We start from the raw sequence: 14390 nt of genomic DNA, 5'->3' as shown, positions 1-14390 counted from the left end.
ATTTCATGTATTTGTTCATATTTTTCCTTGGTACAGTCTTCTAAACTAAGCAAAGGTCTTATTTGGGTTGAAAAACTTGCCAACAGCCAAATTTATACCTACAGTTCTCAGTGGCTTTGACTCATCAAGTCTTTCAATTTTATTTGCCACTTGGGCAGTTGCTTATCTGGGTTTCCATCATCCTCTTGCATTATGAATAGGAGCAGAGATAAAACTTGGCTCCATTGGCCTGTGAACTAAAAACGTCAGTTTTCCTCCGAGGACAGAAATGTTTGCCACAGTCTTGCATCATGATGTGAAAACTGACTTTGTTCCTTTGACAAGCTTATAGTCACTTTACAGTATGAGTCATTTGACTGCCTACAAGAGCAAATCAATATTTAAAAACAGTTCCTTAATTGTATTGTTCCTTTCTTGAATAAGTTCTCATTTGCATTCCTTGTTTGTAGAGATCACATGGCCCTATATGTCTCGTAATTTGTTAAAACTTCCCTCTTGGGTGTAAAGTGTTTGATATCCAGAACTGTATTTGCTCATCTCCTAATGTCTGAACCAGTTCTCAGCTTAGTTGCTTCCGTACTCTTCGCTGTATTTGTTTATGCTTCGTTTGGTTGCACCTCTTGTGCTCGGTTGCATTTGAATCCCTGAGTCACCCAACTCATAAATCAGGAATGCACCGGGGGAAAGTGAAACATTTTCCTGGGACTTGTACTGTCCGGACCCAAGAGTTGTGTACTGTTCTTCCATACATTCCTGTGGCTATATGAAAGCTGATAATTCCACAGTCGCACTTTTTTGACTTACTTTGTACAGTTAATTATGTACCAACGGCAATTTTCATGCTTTTCTGGATCTTTTCGGGTTCTTTATATAATCAGATCACATCCCAGGGCCCAGCCCTTCTGGGAGCGAACTGGAGAGAATACTTTGGGGGAAAATTACTCTATTGAGGGATGATTTTCAAGTATTATTTTGTCACTATCATGAATTAAATATTTAGTTTTAGCTGGATTGCGGCTGCTCATTACGCACTGCACATTCAAGATAAAAATTACTGCTGGCTATATGAAAGTTTAATTCGGTTCATCTAGCTAATTACAGTGTGATTGATTATATAATTACACGGTATTTGTTCCCCGGCTGTTATAGTCACATAGTTCTGTTTGTAATTCCCTAATACTGGTGATGCAGTGTGTTTCACAGCTGTCGATCCGTGTAGAATAATGTTGTTACGGCTGTATGTGTTGTAAGGTACATGGCCTCCGTGTTGCAAAGATTGTACTTCCTCTCCGAGCGTATATTTTCTCATATTTGTTCTGCTCCTCTGAGATTACGCAGTGCAGAGAGTTGCTCCAGTTTCTCATCTGTAGCCTTGAATTCAGCAAACAGTGAATGCTTGACAAATATGCGCTGGGTCTGAAAAAGAGGATGGATCTAGATCAGACGCATCAATTTTTAAACATCTCCCATTATTAAAACATGAAATATAAGACCATTGTTGACACGTCACATTAAGTTTCTGCTGATAGTCGGACTGCAGTATCATAACCTGAACACTGGCACTGGAAAGTAATGATTCATAATTTTTCAGTTGATTTAGTTACTTGCTTTTTATGAAAAAGTATCTTTCAATAATTGACAAAAGTAAAACTGAAGTGTATGTGTAGTTTCATCAGTGTTTTCTAGAATAAGCAATCAAACCAAAGTGCAATATGTTGTAAACAACAGTTGTTCAGACAAAATGAGAAATTAGAATTTTCAGTCATCGATGGTTGTGACACAATCTTGACATGGGTAGCTGCAAACTATACCCCATCATACAAAATGACCCTCTATGATCAATAAAGCATTTCTGATTCTGATTCTGGTCATGCCCTGGAGTCAACTTATAACGAGAGAGGCTGTTTAAAGGAATTACATCTGCTCTTATCAGTGTCAAGTCATTCCCTCGTATAAAGTAACTGTTATATAGAAGGTTGGAGAAAGAAGACTGGCTGGCAGTGGGTTGTTTGGTGTTTACCTCCTATTAGCATCAGTGCAAGCAGCACACCAAAAGGCTTTTGCTGTTGGAGCTGGTCCGATAAAGTAAAATGAGGGAACTGTCCAACAGTTCTGGACAAAGGGAAAGTAGAACATCTAGGGTCGAATACTCAAACTGCTGTTTGAAATGCTTTCTCGAGGCAAAGTTTAATGCCTATCACTCAACCTAACTGCTGTATTCACTTTGAACATTCTTGAAAATTAATCTCCTTAAGTGTTTGCTCATTCTCAAGCTGCAACTCAGATTCAAATGCACTGTGGCATCACTGCAGAACAGCAAATGCACTCGTCCAGACACAATGTTATCGAGAACCACTCTGTGTCCCTTCATCTCAGGAGGGACTTTTAACAAGACTCATTTATCCTCTCTGAGCTCCTGTGGAGATATTTTCCTCATTTGTGAGCTAGTGTTTTCATGAGCGAAGGATTAAGCAAATGCTATCGGTATCTATTCTCCCTCCACAGTGGGGGGTGTTATCACACTTGACAGAGGGAGGCAAATGGTGATAAACAGCCCAGATGAGGAAGTAAGTGGATTATAAGACGGATCGTCTCTCTGTAGCATGATGAGACTCTTTGGACAAATATTGATACATTGTTTGTGCGTGTGCCGGAACATGAAAAAACACACACACACACACACACACACACACACACACACACTGTGTATAGTACTGTGTGCTAATTGCGCTCACGATACCTAGCTACTGTAGCCATGGCAACACATCTTGATGGTTATGAAGGGGGTGTAGAACAATTTCAGACAACCTGCTGAGTTGCCACATCAGCCTCTCACCTTTTTCTGTGATCATGTGTGTATTCGTGCAGACTGATGAAAAGCCTTTTTTTTATTTTTTTAAATCATTGTTATTTTCGTACTTAGTGTGAAACTTTGTTGCTTTCTTTGCGTGTACATTTCATTTGTATTTTCGTGTGCAGTGTGAGTCATCACTGCCCTTCCCACTAATTGCATGTGTGTGATTAGCGGAACGATCTGGCCATTAAAGTGAACCCCTGCAGTATTATGATCTACCGCTCAAATGAGTCTCCCATAAACAGTAAGTGGCTGATAAACTGGTGAAATGGAGCGCTCAGTTAACTGCTGTTATGAAACGGCTCTATCTCCGTCAGGGTTGTAGCCTCGCAGGAGCTTGTTGAACTTAAATGCTGATCTGCTGTTCAGAGCAAACTCTACTATAGTAAAAGAAAATCCTTAAACTTAAATTCCTAAAAGCAGTGAAAGAATCAAAGGGGACACCCAAACATTGTAACAATGTGTTATTGTTGACCAACTTATTCAAAAAGCATACCCATTAATATGCAGCTGTAACGTCGTTGGAGGAAACAGAAACAAGTGTAAACCCTGACATAGCATCACCTTATAAGTTGATATAAGAAACTTGGTAGGAAACCGTTTACATCCAGCAGTTAAAAGACACATTATCATTTATTTGGAATTTCTGGCCACCTGGCAAATGTAAGTCCATTATGAAAGACGTTTCATAAACCACCATTTTGGAGGTAATCTAAGAACCCACATCCACATTTCTCAGTTGAAAGCCAATGTTACAAATCCTGGTGAAATATGATCTAAATGTGAATGTTTAATCAACGTCTTCAAATAGTCTGTGAAAACAACTTTCACCATAAAACAATTCTTTAACGTCTTTTCAACATCACTGACTTTTTCAAACGTCTTTTGGACTATTAAATGCTCACAGCAATTAAATACGTCGTCATAGAAACACATGAACAATTTCCACTCACAGGACACAGAAGGCCATCTGACACAGGCAACATTTCATTTGTATTAATTAGGCAACAATATTAATGTAACATGTACAATGTGAAAATATCTTGCTCTTTAGCTGCTAAACGCTCCACTATGTTGACCAGGTGACTAGTCTGCTGTCTGGTGCTGGGTAGGTTTGGTGCAGTATTGATTGTGGCCACTCTAAATTCTCTTCCTCCACCCGTGCAAACTAAGGGTTGTATGTGCACACAATGCACTTTATTTGGAGGGATTTGCTTTCATTCAGCAACATTAGCATTTAGTGACACTTATGTTGGACGTTAAGGTCGTTGTTTATCCCAAAGGTGTTGGATGGAGTTGGTCAGAGCTCTGTGTAGGTCAGTCACTTTTAGACCAAACAGGGACAACACCTTCCCCATGGACATTGCTTTGTCTATGGGGGCAAAGAAAAAAAAATTCCCAGGACTGTTTCTTAAAAGTTGGAATCACACTATTGTTTAAAATATCATTGTTTGCTGTCGCATTAAGATCTTCCTTTAGTCCAAACTGTGAAAAACACACCCAGTCAAAAACTATGTGGACACCCTTGTCATTAGGCCACATATTCAATCCATTGAAATGATGATGAAATAACTTTAACATTCTCAATGCAGCCTCCACCAAATAACTGACCAGTTCTGACATGTAGCGTTAAGCCTTTGCTGCTCTGAAACACACAGGGAAAACCCTCACAAATCCAGCTATTGATTTTTCTTTAGCCGTACTTCTAGGATTACATACTGCTCAGTCATGGTCCGGCTGAAAACAAATCTGTTTTTTCTGAGTTCTTTAAAAGTTGGCAGCAACAACAACAAACGTTTGTAAAATCACTGAGTAATGGATACATTGTTAAATACTGCTTTGTTTGCCTCACTGCATCACCTTTCCTACTAAAAGCCTGTGTTTAACATCACTACGCACTTACTTGTGAAAGCATGAGTTTAAAATCAACTCACCCTCTGGAAACAGTGATATCAGGAAGCTAGCAGGCAGTTTTGAAACATTTATTAATCTGTGTGGAGAAATTCTCTTTTAACTCTCTCAGAGGTCAGAGGGCAGCTTCAGATCTGTTGAGCTGGTTGGGATTAACTTTAATGACTTGCTCAAGGACACTTCTGCCAGTCTTCTTATCTGAGCCTCCTATCCGTTTGTCTCATTGATTAGTAACTCTGTGGCCCAACAGACCACTCTTTAATGCTTTCAACACCTGAGCACAATAGCGGAAACCATCATAAAAAAGTGATTTTACAGATTTAATATATCAAATGCTGGTGACGCTTAATTTCATGATTTCCTAAATCTCTTTAAAAGTTCCCAGGAAATACATGGCTAATGGAAGTTTTCTTAAAAAAAAGCTTACTTTAAATCCAAGCAAATATTAATTTATCAATAATTTACTATTGTAAACTTTTATTCTTCGTATGTTTATTGTTTATATGTTAATTTTTTATATGACCAACTGAAGATGCTGTGCACCAACTAAAAGTCTAATGAAAACTAATTTGAAATCAAACATGAGTGCATCAATTTTCTTGCTTTCCTGATATATAGACCTACAGCTCATTGACACAGTGCATCAAATGTGTTGGATGTATCATCAGAATGTAAACATTTCTAGATCTTTGTTAATTGTCAGGTGCACAGATAAACAGCATCCTGGAAAAAAGCATTGCTGAGGTTGGTTGATCTTGTACACTCACTATTTTAGGTGCAGCAGAACCAAACAAGACTTTCAGTTGTTTCTATTTCACCCTCTAACTGTATGTAGGTGCATTCTCACCAGACTTAGTCACCCATTTGTGTACGTCTAGCTTTTTTGCACTTACACTAATGATGTGTAACAAGTGTGGAGACTGAAATCTAATGGAGTAGTCACGTGTTTAATTTACACTGCTAAACTAAATTACCCTTTTGCAGAGTTTTATGTTTAATTCATGATGTTTTTGTGTATGTGTGTGTGTGTGTGTGTGTGTGTGTGTGTGTGTGTGTGTGTGTGTGTGTGTGTGTGTGTGTGTGTGTGTGTGTGTGTATGTGTGTCATGTCTACAGCAACAGACTCATCCAGCCCCTCCACCAGTTTAAATTGATGATACCAATGGCTTAAGTAGCATTTCTGTTTCCGTCCTTCAGGCTGTATCGATCCTTCCTGCTAAGGGTGAACATCCCAAATTAGCAAATACTGTAGATCACAACACCTTGTGAAGCAATTCATTTGGCCCAAGGGGACGTCTTTGTTCAGCCTGTTGGTCCATGTGGGAATAAAGATAAAGGGACTAATGTGAGTTATTATCAGCTGCTTAGAGGAAATTAATTTGCATGGTTTGCCAGAGCCCGGGGCATGTGAGCCATTTGGTGCCAGAGAATAAGAAGCAACATCATGCAGGAGGATAGTCAGCGACTAAGTACATGAATACTAATGGCACCATAGAAAATGGCTGCCATATATACTGAATAGTAATGCCATGGAGCTATAACCTGAGGATTATGAGAGTCATCAATCTCAGGTCATTGTGCCTAATAGGAGTGAGGAAAATGCAAATAGTCATGCCTTGGTAGATGTAAGTAGAGAGTAACAACAATTTCAACAAAAAGAGGCCCAATCATGCAAATAAGTGAAAACACCTTTGTGGGTCGACCATGGGTGTGTAATGCCTTCAAAATGAGTGAATCTGTCACTGACCTCAACTACAGTTTTTATTTATTTATAAATGTATATATTATATAATTGAATTGTTTACTGTTTATTTACTGGATCTCCATTAGCTGACGAGCTGGCGGCCGCTTATCTTCCTGGGGTCCACAGAAAGGACAAAGCATAATACATACAATACATGATGTAAAAAAACGAATCCATAATTATGGATGCATAAAGTCATATGGTCAATGGCCTTGGATGATCCTTTAGTTGTTTTTTAAATGACAGTTTGTTACATGTGTTGAGCTGAGAGTAGCAACAACAACTAATGGCATTGAACCAGATATGCAACCAACCAATTAGCCCAAAGTCCAGAATCTACACCTGTAAGAAACAATTATTTTAACCATTAATTCATATTAGGAAATCTTATTTTAATTACATTTCACAAGTTAAAATGCCATTCAAAATTTCTTAGAGCCAAAGTGAATGCTTCAAATGACTTCACTTTGACCTTCACTTAAATAATTAAATTTTACAGAGATTTAAAACTTTCACAATTTAGGTTCTGGAGCACACGAGTGTCAGCACATTTTTACTTGATAAACAGCTTAAATGATGAAATATATAAATATACTCTTTTCTGACTTCATTGCTTTAGATTTTATTGGTTAACCTAATAAAGTGTAAAACAGCAACTAAGCAAGATAACGGAAACATTATCTGCTAATGTATGTAAAAACAATTGTTACATGTATTGTCTAAATGAGCCAAATGTTTAAAAAACAGATTTAGATCATATTGTTACAGTATATACAGTATATATAAGTCCTATTGTGTTCCAGCACATCCTGTTCAGTCTGGAAAGAGGAGAAATGAAGAGTGACAGATGAAAAAAGCTCTTGAGCTGGACTCTAATGCGTCCTCTAACCCAGACGATCCAGCGCCGCCGTCCTCTAAAGGTTGATAAACTCAATCCCTGGTGCCGTTAGGAGAGGAGATAAGATTAGCAGATTGTGTAAAGACCGGAGAGTGGCATGCTGGGACGGTTGGGACAGCCGTGGTTCACAGCAAAGACAAAGTTTGATAGAGGCATCGCGAGTAAAAAAACCTGAGAGAGATCAGCATTAATGAGCCGTGACTCGGTCGTGGAGAGAGCGGCCTGTTGATGATGCTCTGTTGTTCTGCCTCTCACTGTTTCTCTCAGACAATAACATGTACACTCATATGCACATCTATATGCACCAGGGGATTTGGTACATGCATCAGTACCATCCTTCTGTTCACCCCCCTCTTTCTTTTGTTTTTCTGTGCTTTTTATTAAAACTGTTATCTGAACACATTTAAATCAGACATCTGGAGCTGCAGACGCGGGTGAATTTTGCTAAAAAATAAGAGGCAGAAGGATTATAGACGCTTTAAAGCCTAAGAAGGCTCTGAAAACCAAGTGAAAGGCAACGCAGTGTCAGACAGTAAGCTTCATGAGCAAGGCTTTGTCCTTTTTCACCTGCAAATATGATCAATTATTGATGGGGGGGTGGGTGTCGAGCATGAAGGAGGCTGTCAGGATGCATCTTTTTCATTGCTGCATGATGGGGGAAAAGCTTGTTTGGGGACAAAATGCCTGCGTGTGTGTGTGTGTGTGTGTTTGTGTGTGTGTGTGTGTGTGTGTGTGTGAAAAGGCAGAGAGAAGTGCAGACCTGCACCAATTTATCAGGAGCACAGAGACTAAATGTAATAAAATATATGAGTGGAGTAAAGAGGGAAGCTGAGTCAGAGCGCAATAAAAGAAGTAGCTGAGTAGTGATGACTACACTTTCTTGTTCTCCACAGTGTTCTTATGACCCCCTCCTTGACCCATTTAAAATTGACAGCAGTGCATATGGAATCACAGAGGTTGAAAAACACAGATGGATGATGATGTTTTTTTTTGTTTTGCCTCTTCCTGTTTTTATTTATTGTCTCTGTTCTTTCAGTTTTTCACAGACCCGTGTGCCAGCAGCCCCTGTCTCCATGGAAACTGCAGCCGGAGCGACGGTGGGGAGGAGGGGGAACCGGCCTACACCTGTGAGTGCACCGAGGGCTACGAGGGGGAGAGGTGTGATCAGATCCTTTTGGACCTGCCGGCCGCTGAATGGGAGCCCGCCACCCCCTCCGCACCCGAACTGGCCACCCCCGTCGCCTCCACCACCACAGCTGCCACTCAGCCGCCACAGCCAACCACCATCCCCTCCACCACAACGCCGCCACCTCCCACCCTGCAGCCATGGCAACCCAAACCTGGGCAAAGGCTGCTGGTGGTGCCGTGGGAGGCGGACAGGGTGCGATAACTTCTAGGCTAAATTTAAGCTCCTGTGGGTTTATCTTTTAAAATTCATAACATATGTTTTGTGTGTGTGTGTGTGTGTGTGTGTGTGCCCTTCAGGTGACGGAGGGTCTGCACTGTGTGAGTCCTGAGCTGTGTGAGCTGACATCAGGAACTCTGACTCTGTCTCTGGAAGTGCCTGAAGAGACAGCTGTAAAGTAAGAGTTACTTTTATGAGTGACTGCTATCCTCTTAAAGCAGGGCCAGATTAACCAGTCCAGGGGGCTCCGGGGCAAAATGTTGCTGTGGGCCCCTTTTATTGCCCAGTTTCTCCCACTGTCTTTACATTGTACAGTATCTATCCTGTTGCCCTTGAGTACCCGTCTGTTGTAGTTTGCACAGCAGATGTCAATTCAATCTCCCAGAATTTAACCTACAAAATGTACCCTGCTTTTTGGTTCATAATCATCAAGAATAACAGAGCATGCTGTGCAGAATATATATCTGCATAATCACCATAATGAAAAAAAATACAATGAAATTATTTTATCTGCAAACCGTCCATGCAGCAACTGTTGTTGGCAAAGTAACGTAGCTTTTCAAAATATTAACCTTTATTTGAATCTCTTCATGACCCACCTCTGAGACCTGAGACGCTGTCTGACGCTAACTGCATTACACCACTCAAGGTGTACTCCATCTTTTCAGAGCATTTTTGCTATTAAACAGATTTACATTGGTTCCGTAAATAAGGTTCAATGAATAATGGAGAGGCAATGGATTTCCATGATGTTGCCCCTTTTCACACTATACATGGCTGAACGGCGATATCTAGCATATATAGCATGCTAGATATCTGGAATGTGATGCCCCTGTCGGCTCATCTGGCGCTCAAGAGCCGATGCGTGAGCGCTGAGCCCACGCAGATGTCGCCAAACACAAATGCACAACAAAGTCCATTTACCATTTACCTTATATCAACTACCTATTTCAACTTGAAGCCGCAGTAGTTCCCCAGATATCTGAGCTCCCCGTGTTGTCCCTCAGGCTGAGTCGGACACCCTGCAAAGGAAAACTCATTTCAGCTGATAGTAGCCTGTCCACCATCTTATTATGTCGGTCACTGCTCACAGCTTCACCTTCAGGCTCAGCTGCCTCTTCACTTCATCATTTTTTGAAAGCGGTCCACCTGTGAGGCTCCAACTTACCTTCCGTCGAGGACACAACCTAAATACTGTATGTCCTTTTAGGTTCTGACCTGTTACGGACAGTAGGCCATTTCTGAAGTTCTGAAGGTGGCTCATGTAAAGAGCAATGTTAGGTTTTCTAAATGGTCCCTTTTTTTAAACATTATCTTAAATATTGGCTCTGGTTACCATTTGATGACTCTTATACAGGCATGCAGGGCAAGTTTGGCACTGATTTTTCATGTTCCAACTAGATCTCTGCCAGGTGTGTCTGCAACAACCACTGCTTTATTGTGTTTGAAACAATACAACCCATAAATGGCTATGCCCCCGTCTAGACACTTATGGCATATAAGAAACCTCATACAATCTTAACAAAAAAAGTATTAACCTCACCAAAGTGTCGACGAGGTGAGGTTAGTATTGGTAGTTCCATTATAAAATATCCAATAGCGGATAACTCAAAGTTTAAAACAACAAAAGTGAGGCGCAGAGGTACACAGCACTGTGTGTACTGGCAAGGCACCACAGGCAGTTATCCCCCACTGTGGGCGCAGAGTACAGAATGAGGATCTGAGATGCATTCAGCTGTGTTATCACTAACGACACATACCAACTGGGGGCAGGTAAAGAGTATTGAGTGAGCAGTCACCTGGCAGTCCATGGCAGTATAAAACAGGCAATAAGAGGTGTTTTGAGAAAGAGTGAGTCACCTAAACCACAAGAGGCCATGGAGCATGCAGCCATAACTGGGCGCCCAAAATATTATGTAGTTTTCTGCAGCAGAATGCGAGATTAGCCGCGGACAGACACAGAGGTGCACACTCACAGACACACGCACACTCACGACTACTCTCAAGTCTTTTCTGGGGGAGATAATAACAAATGAAACGACTTGTGGCTACTGCGTGTTTTACCACTTGTGTGAAGCCAACAATCTAATTATTTTAGGTGTATTTAATGCATTTAAATGTTTAACACATGTAATGCATCAGCTATTTTATCACTGTCGCTTATTTGTCACTGTAACACACTTTCAGCTGCTCCTCTTTGACTGAACAGACTGTAGAGGTACTGATAATAGTATTTAAAGATGCACAAAGTGTTTTTGTTAATATGTGAATGATTATTTCAGGTGTCGAAAGGTTAGAGGGGTGTTTAGAACCATTAAATCGGTGAGGTTACTCAACCACAAAAGGCATCCAAATAGAGAAAAGCAATATCATTTGGGCTTTTGGCATGATTTATTTTTAATAACTATTGTTTCTATACTTAGACGTATCCAATATTGGCCTCATTAAAGGTATTATATTTTAGAATGTTTATAAGTAAATACCCTGATTCATCCCTTTTGACAACCTGGGGGTTGGCGCTAGAAGAAAGCCCAGAATGGAAAGGGTTCATCTCATGGGCATCATAAATATGGTCAATAAATTTCATGGCTACTGCCCATTTGATCTTTATATGTCTGATCGCTTCTTCACGGCAGTGTTTGGAGGAGAGACCAAAGTTAAAGGCATTACCTTGCAGCAGCATTAAAAAAATTGGATGGCAATTTAATAAACAGTATATTTTGAGTATCAAAGGGCCCATCCACACTTTGTTTGTGCTCTCTGTCTCTTTTTTTTCATCTCTTTCCATGTCGAACCTGCTGCTTTTCAGTTTCAGTTTGGTCCGTCTTTTCACTATTTTGTACAAATTGTCTGAGGTCCTGATGAAGGATAGCCTCTTACGACACTGCCTGTATTTCACAACTCGTGTTCATGAGGGTCACGGCGTTTCAACAGGAAGCAACACCACCTCCCACTGAGCCAAACCATTGACAGCCATTACTCACTGGACCTGACCATGATGCCAGGTTGAAATAACAAATATGTTGAGTTCAAAGACTGGACAAAGTGTCCAACCAGTAAGCCACTGACATTCAGCTCGCTGTGTTGTTGCCGACCGACATGAATGGAGAATGGAGGTCGATGTTTTATTAATCTTCTATAATCGACTGAAATGAGGATAAGAATAAGTAGAGAAGTTCGCATAGAGGATGAGTTCAAGTGTTCTCTGGATGAACAAAAAGAATAATGGTGCAGTTTGTTTTTCTTCTATTTGGCGCTTTCAATATATTTTTCTGGTACCATCCATTATTCAAACTGAATACTGCAGTACAAAAGCTAAAAGGGCAGCTGAGAACTGTCACCAATTAAAAAGGGATCATCGACAATCTATAAATTTGTGCTTTGGTCCAAACTGTAGAGAAAGCCTCCAATAATCATTCTCTTTCTGATTCTTCCTCCCCATTATTTCCTCATCCATCCATCCCTCCCTCCCTCCCCTGCTTTATCTCTCTAATCAGGGTGGTGGTGGATGCCAGTGGAGCTCCAGTTCTGTGGCGTGTGAGTGAAGAAGGTTTCCTCCGTTCCTCCATTTTGAACGGCACCACAATGTGGTTCCTGCAAGCTCTCGATGGTTTGGTGGTGCCAGACCGCTCGCTGCCTCTGGGACAAAACTACTTCCTCAGTAAGATGTCATGCATACGAGCATATGATATAGTTTTCAACCAACAGCATTAATATTAGTTCTACTTTATGATATTATGAACAAATAGGTGAGAGGCTGTAGAATATATAAAGTTAATTGGCAAAACATAATCTTACTCACTGATTATACTTTAATTATCTCTGTTTTTATCATTTAATTTGTATGATCGCTCATCCAACAAACCATAGAGAATCTTAACAGGAAACGCTTTTAAATACCTCCAAATAGCTCATTTACAACTGAGCCAAACACATCTGAGGAATTAATAAATATAAATAAATTGTATTTACAGCGTTTATTCCTGACATGACATTGGGGATAATCGCATAATATTTGCATATATGAGCCAAAATATGAAATTAGCATATTAAAAAAAACAACTGATATTTATGCTGATATCCCATCTGTAATTTAATGCTGCGCTTCACACAGACACATACACAATTTTTCGGAAGGAGTAGTCACACGTTTGTGGGTGCTGGAGGGGGGTAGTTTGAGTTTCACTCTTTGACAGAAAGGCTGGTTGACCTCTGTGTGTGATCAACATACCTGATGCTGTTTCACTAAGCTGCCTGTCTTTTGACCTTGACATGTCTTCTATTTTGGAGGTAACACATCTTCTGCATTGCCTGAGAGAGAGAAAGAGAGAGACGGAGAGGCAGGGGGTGATGACATTGGGGAGTTAAATCAGAGGGGGTGGAAGGATAATGGAGGGTGGGAGAGAGGAAGAGTCAGATAAGGAAGGGAGGAAGACGGGAAAGAAGAGATGGCAAAACAGAAAGGGATTAGAGAGAAGGACAGAGGATGCAGAAGGAGGGAAGAATGAAGGTCAAACTGCAAGAGGAAGAGGAAGATGCATGCAAAGCATCAGGAAGGAGGGAGGAGCAGTGACATCGCATTTCCCCCCTCACACGTCACTGGATCTGAATGTTGGCAATGAGCTTTCACAATCTGATGGAGCGGTGACTCTGCAGGTCACACAGTCAATGTCATTGGGCTGTCGATCATTTGGTCAGGGGTGACAGGGAGGCATGAGTTGTTTTGTCAGCCCCTCCGATTGGCCGAGGAGATTGCATCATCAAAGTCTCGTCACTGGTGGACTCGCAGCTCATTGGCTCAGATCAGGCTCTTAAAAAATGGCAGTTAATATTCACTATGTGGCTATTTTTATCCAGGCTGCCATATCCCTGTCAGCTTTGATTGAAGATATAATAAGAGATGTTCTGAACTTCTAGACCCGGAGAGACAAGACGGAGAGGCATGCACTCTATTTCGGTCACAATGAAGAGCTGCCTGCATCAGTTCTTCTCTCAACACCTTTAGCCACATGCGGGTTAATTGTTTTTTTGGCAGCAAGGCGTACTTTAGGAAAGGAGCTATTTAAAATATGTCCTAAAGCATCTTTAACAAGACGGAAGAGTCTACAGCCAAGCTAGCTGCTCTTAGAGGCTGTGCATAGGCTGACGTCAGCTTAATGACAAAATGCTCACAATGACAATGCTAACATTGTGATATTTAGGAGGTATAACGTTTATCTTGTTCACCATTTTAGCTTAGAGTGTGAGCATGCTAACATTGTCGATTAGCGCTAACAACAAATTACAGCTGGGGCTAATGGGAATGTCATCAGCAAAGCAGGTATCTGGTCCTAAACCATAGTAATGGATACATTTAAACTTCATGATGGCACTACATGAGAAGTCAGAGAATCAAGTTAATAAATGAATAGGGTTGGGCACACACATTTCATGGCATTTCTTTCAATAGCTGTTAAGACATTTCACTAAAAACTAAAAATGACAACCCTGTGGTGGCGCTAGATGAAATATCAGGGGAAAATGTGATAGGTCCATCCTCTGTGGACAATGAATGTCTGTAAAAATGACCCAGCAATCTA

General features: G+C 40.7%; 1 protein-coding gene across 1 annotated transcript in view; it reads left to right on the top strand.

Moving 5' to 3' along the window:
* The window catches only part of dner (delta/notch-like EGF repeat containing), a 49173-nt gene that overhangs the window by 19848 nt on the left and 14935 nt on the right, over positions 1-14390 (top strand). The window contains 3 exon segments of the mRNA XM_054602988.1: positions 8443-8787; positions 8892-8989; positions 12309-12472. Of these exon segments, the coding sequence (XP_054458963.1) occupies positions 8443-8787; positions 8892-8989; positions 12309-12472 (607 nt within the window).

Source organism: Anoplopoma fimbria, chromosome 1, assembly GCF_027596085.1.
Source record: "Anoplopoma fimbria isolate UVic2021 breed Golden Eagle Sablefish chromosome 1, Afim_UVic_2022, whole genome shotgun sequence".
Taxonomy (NCBI): domain Eukaryota; kingdom Metazoa; phylum Chordata; class Actinopteri; order Perciformes; family Anoplopomatidae; genus Anoplopoma; species Anoplopoma fimbria.
The sequence above is the reverse complement of the archived record's forward strand: the minus strand, read 5'-3'. Positions and strand labels throughout refer to the sequence as shown.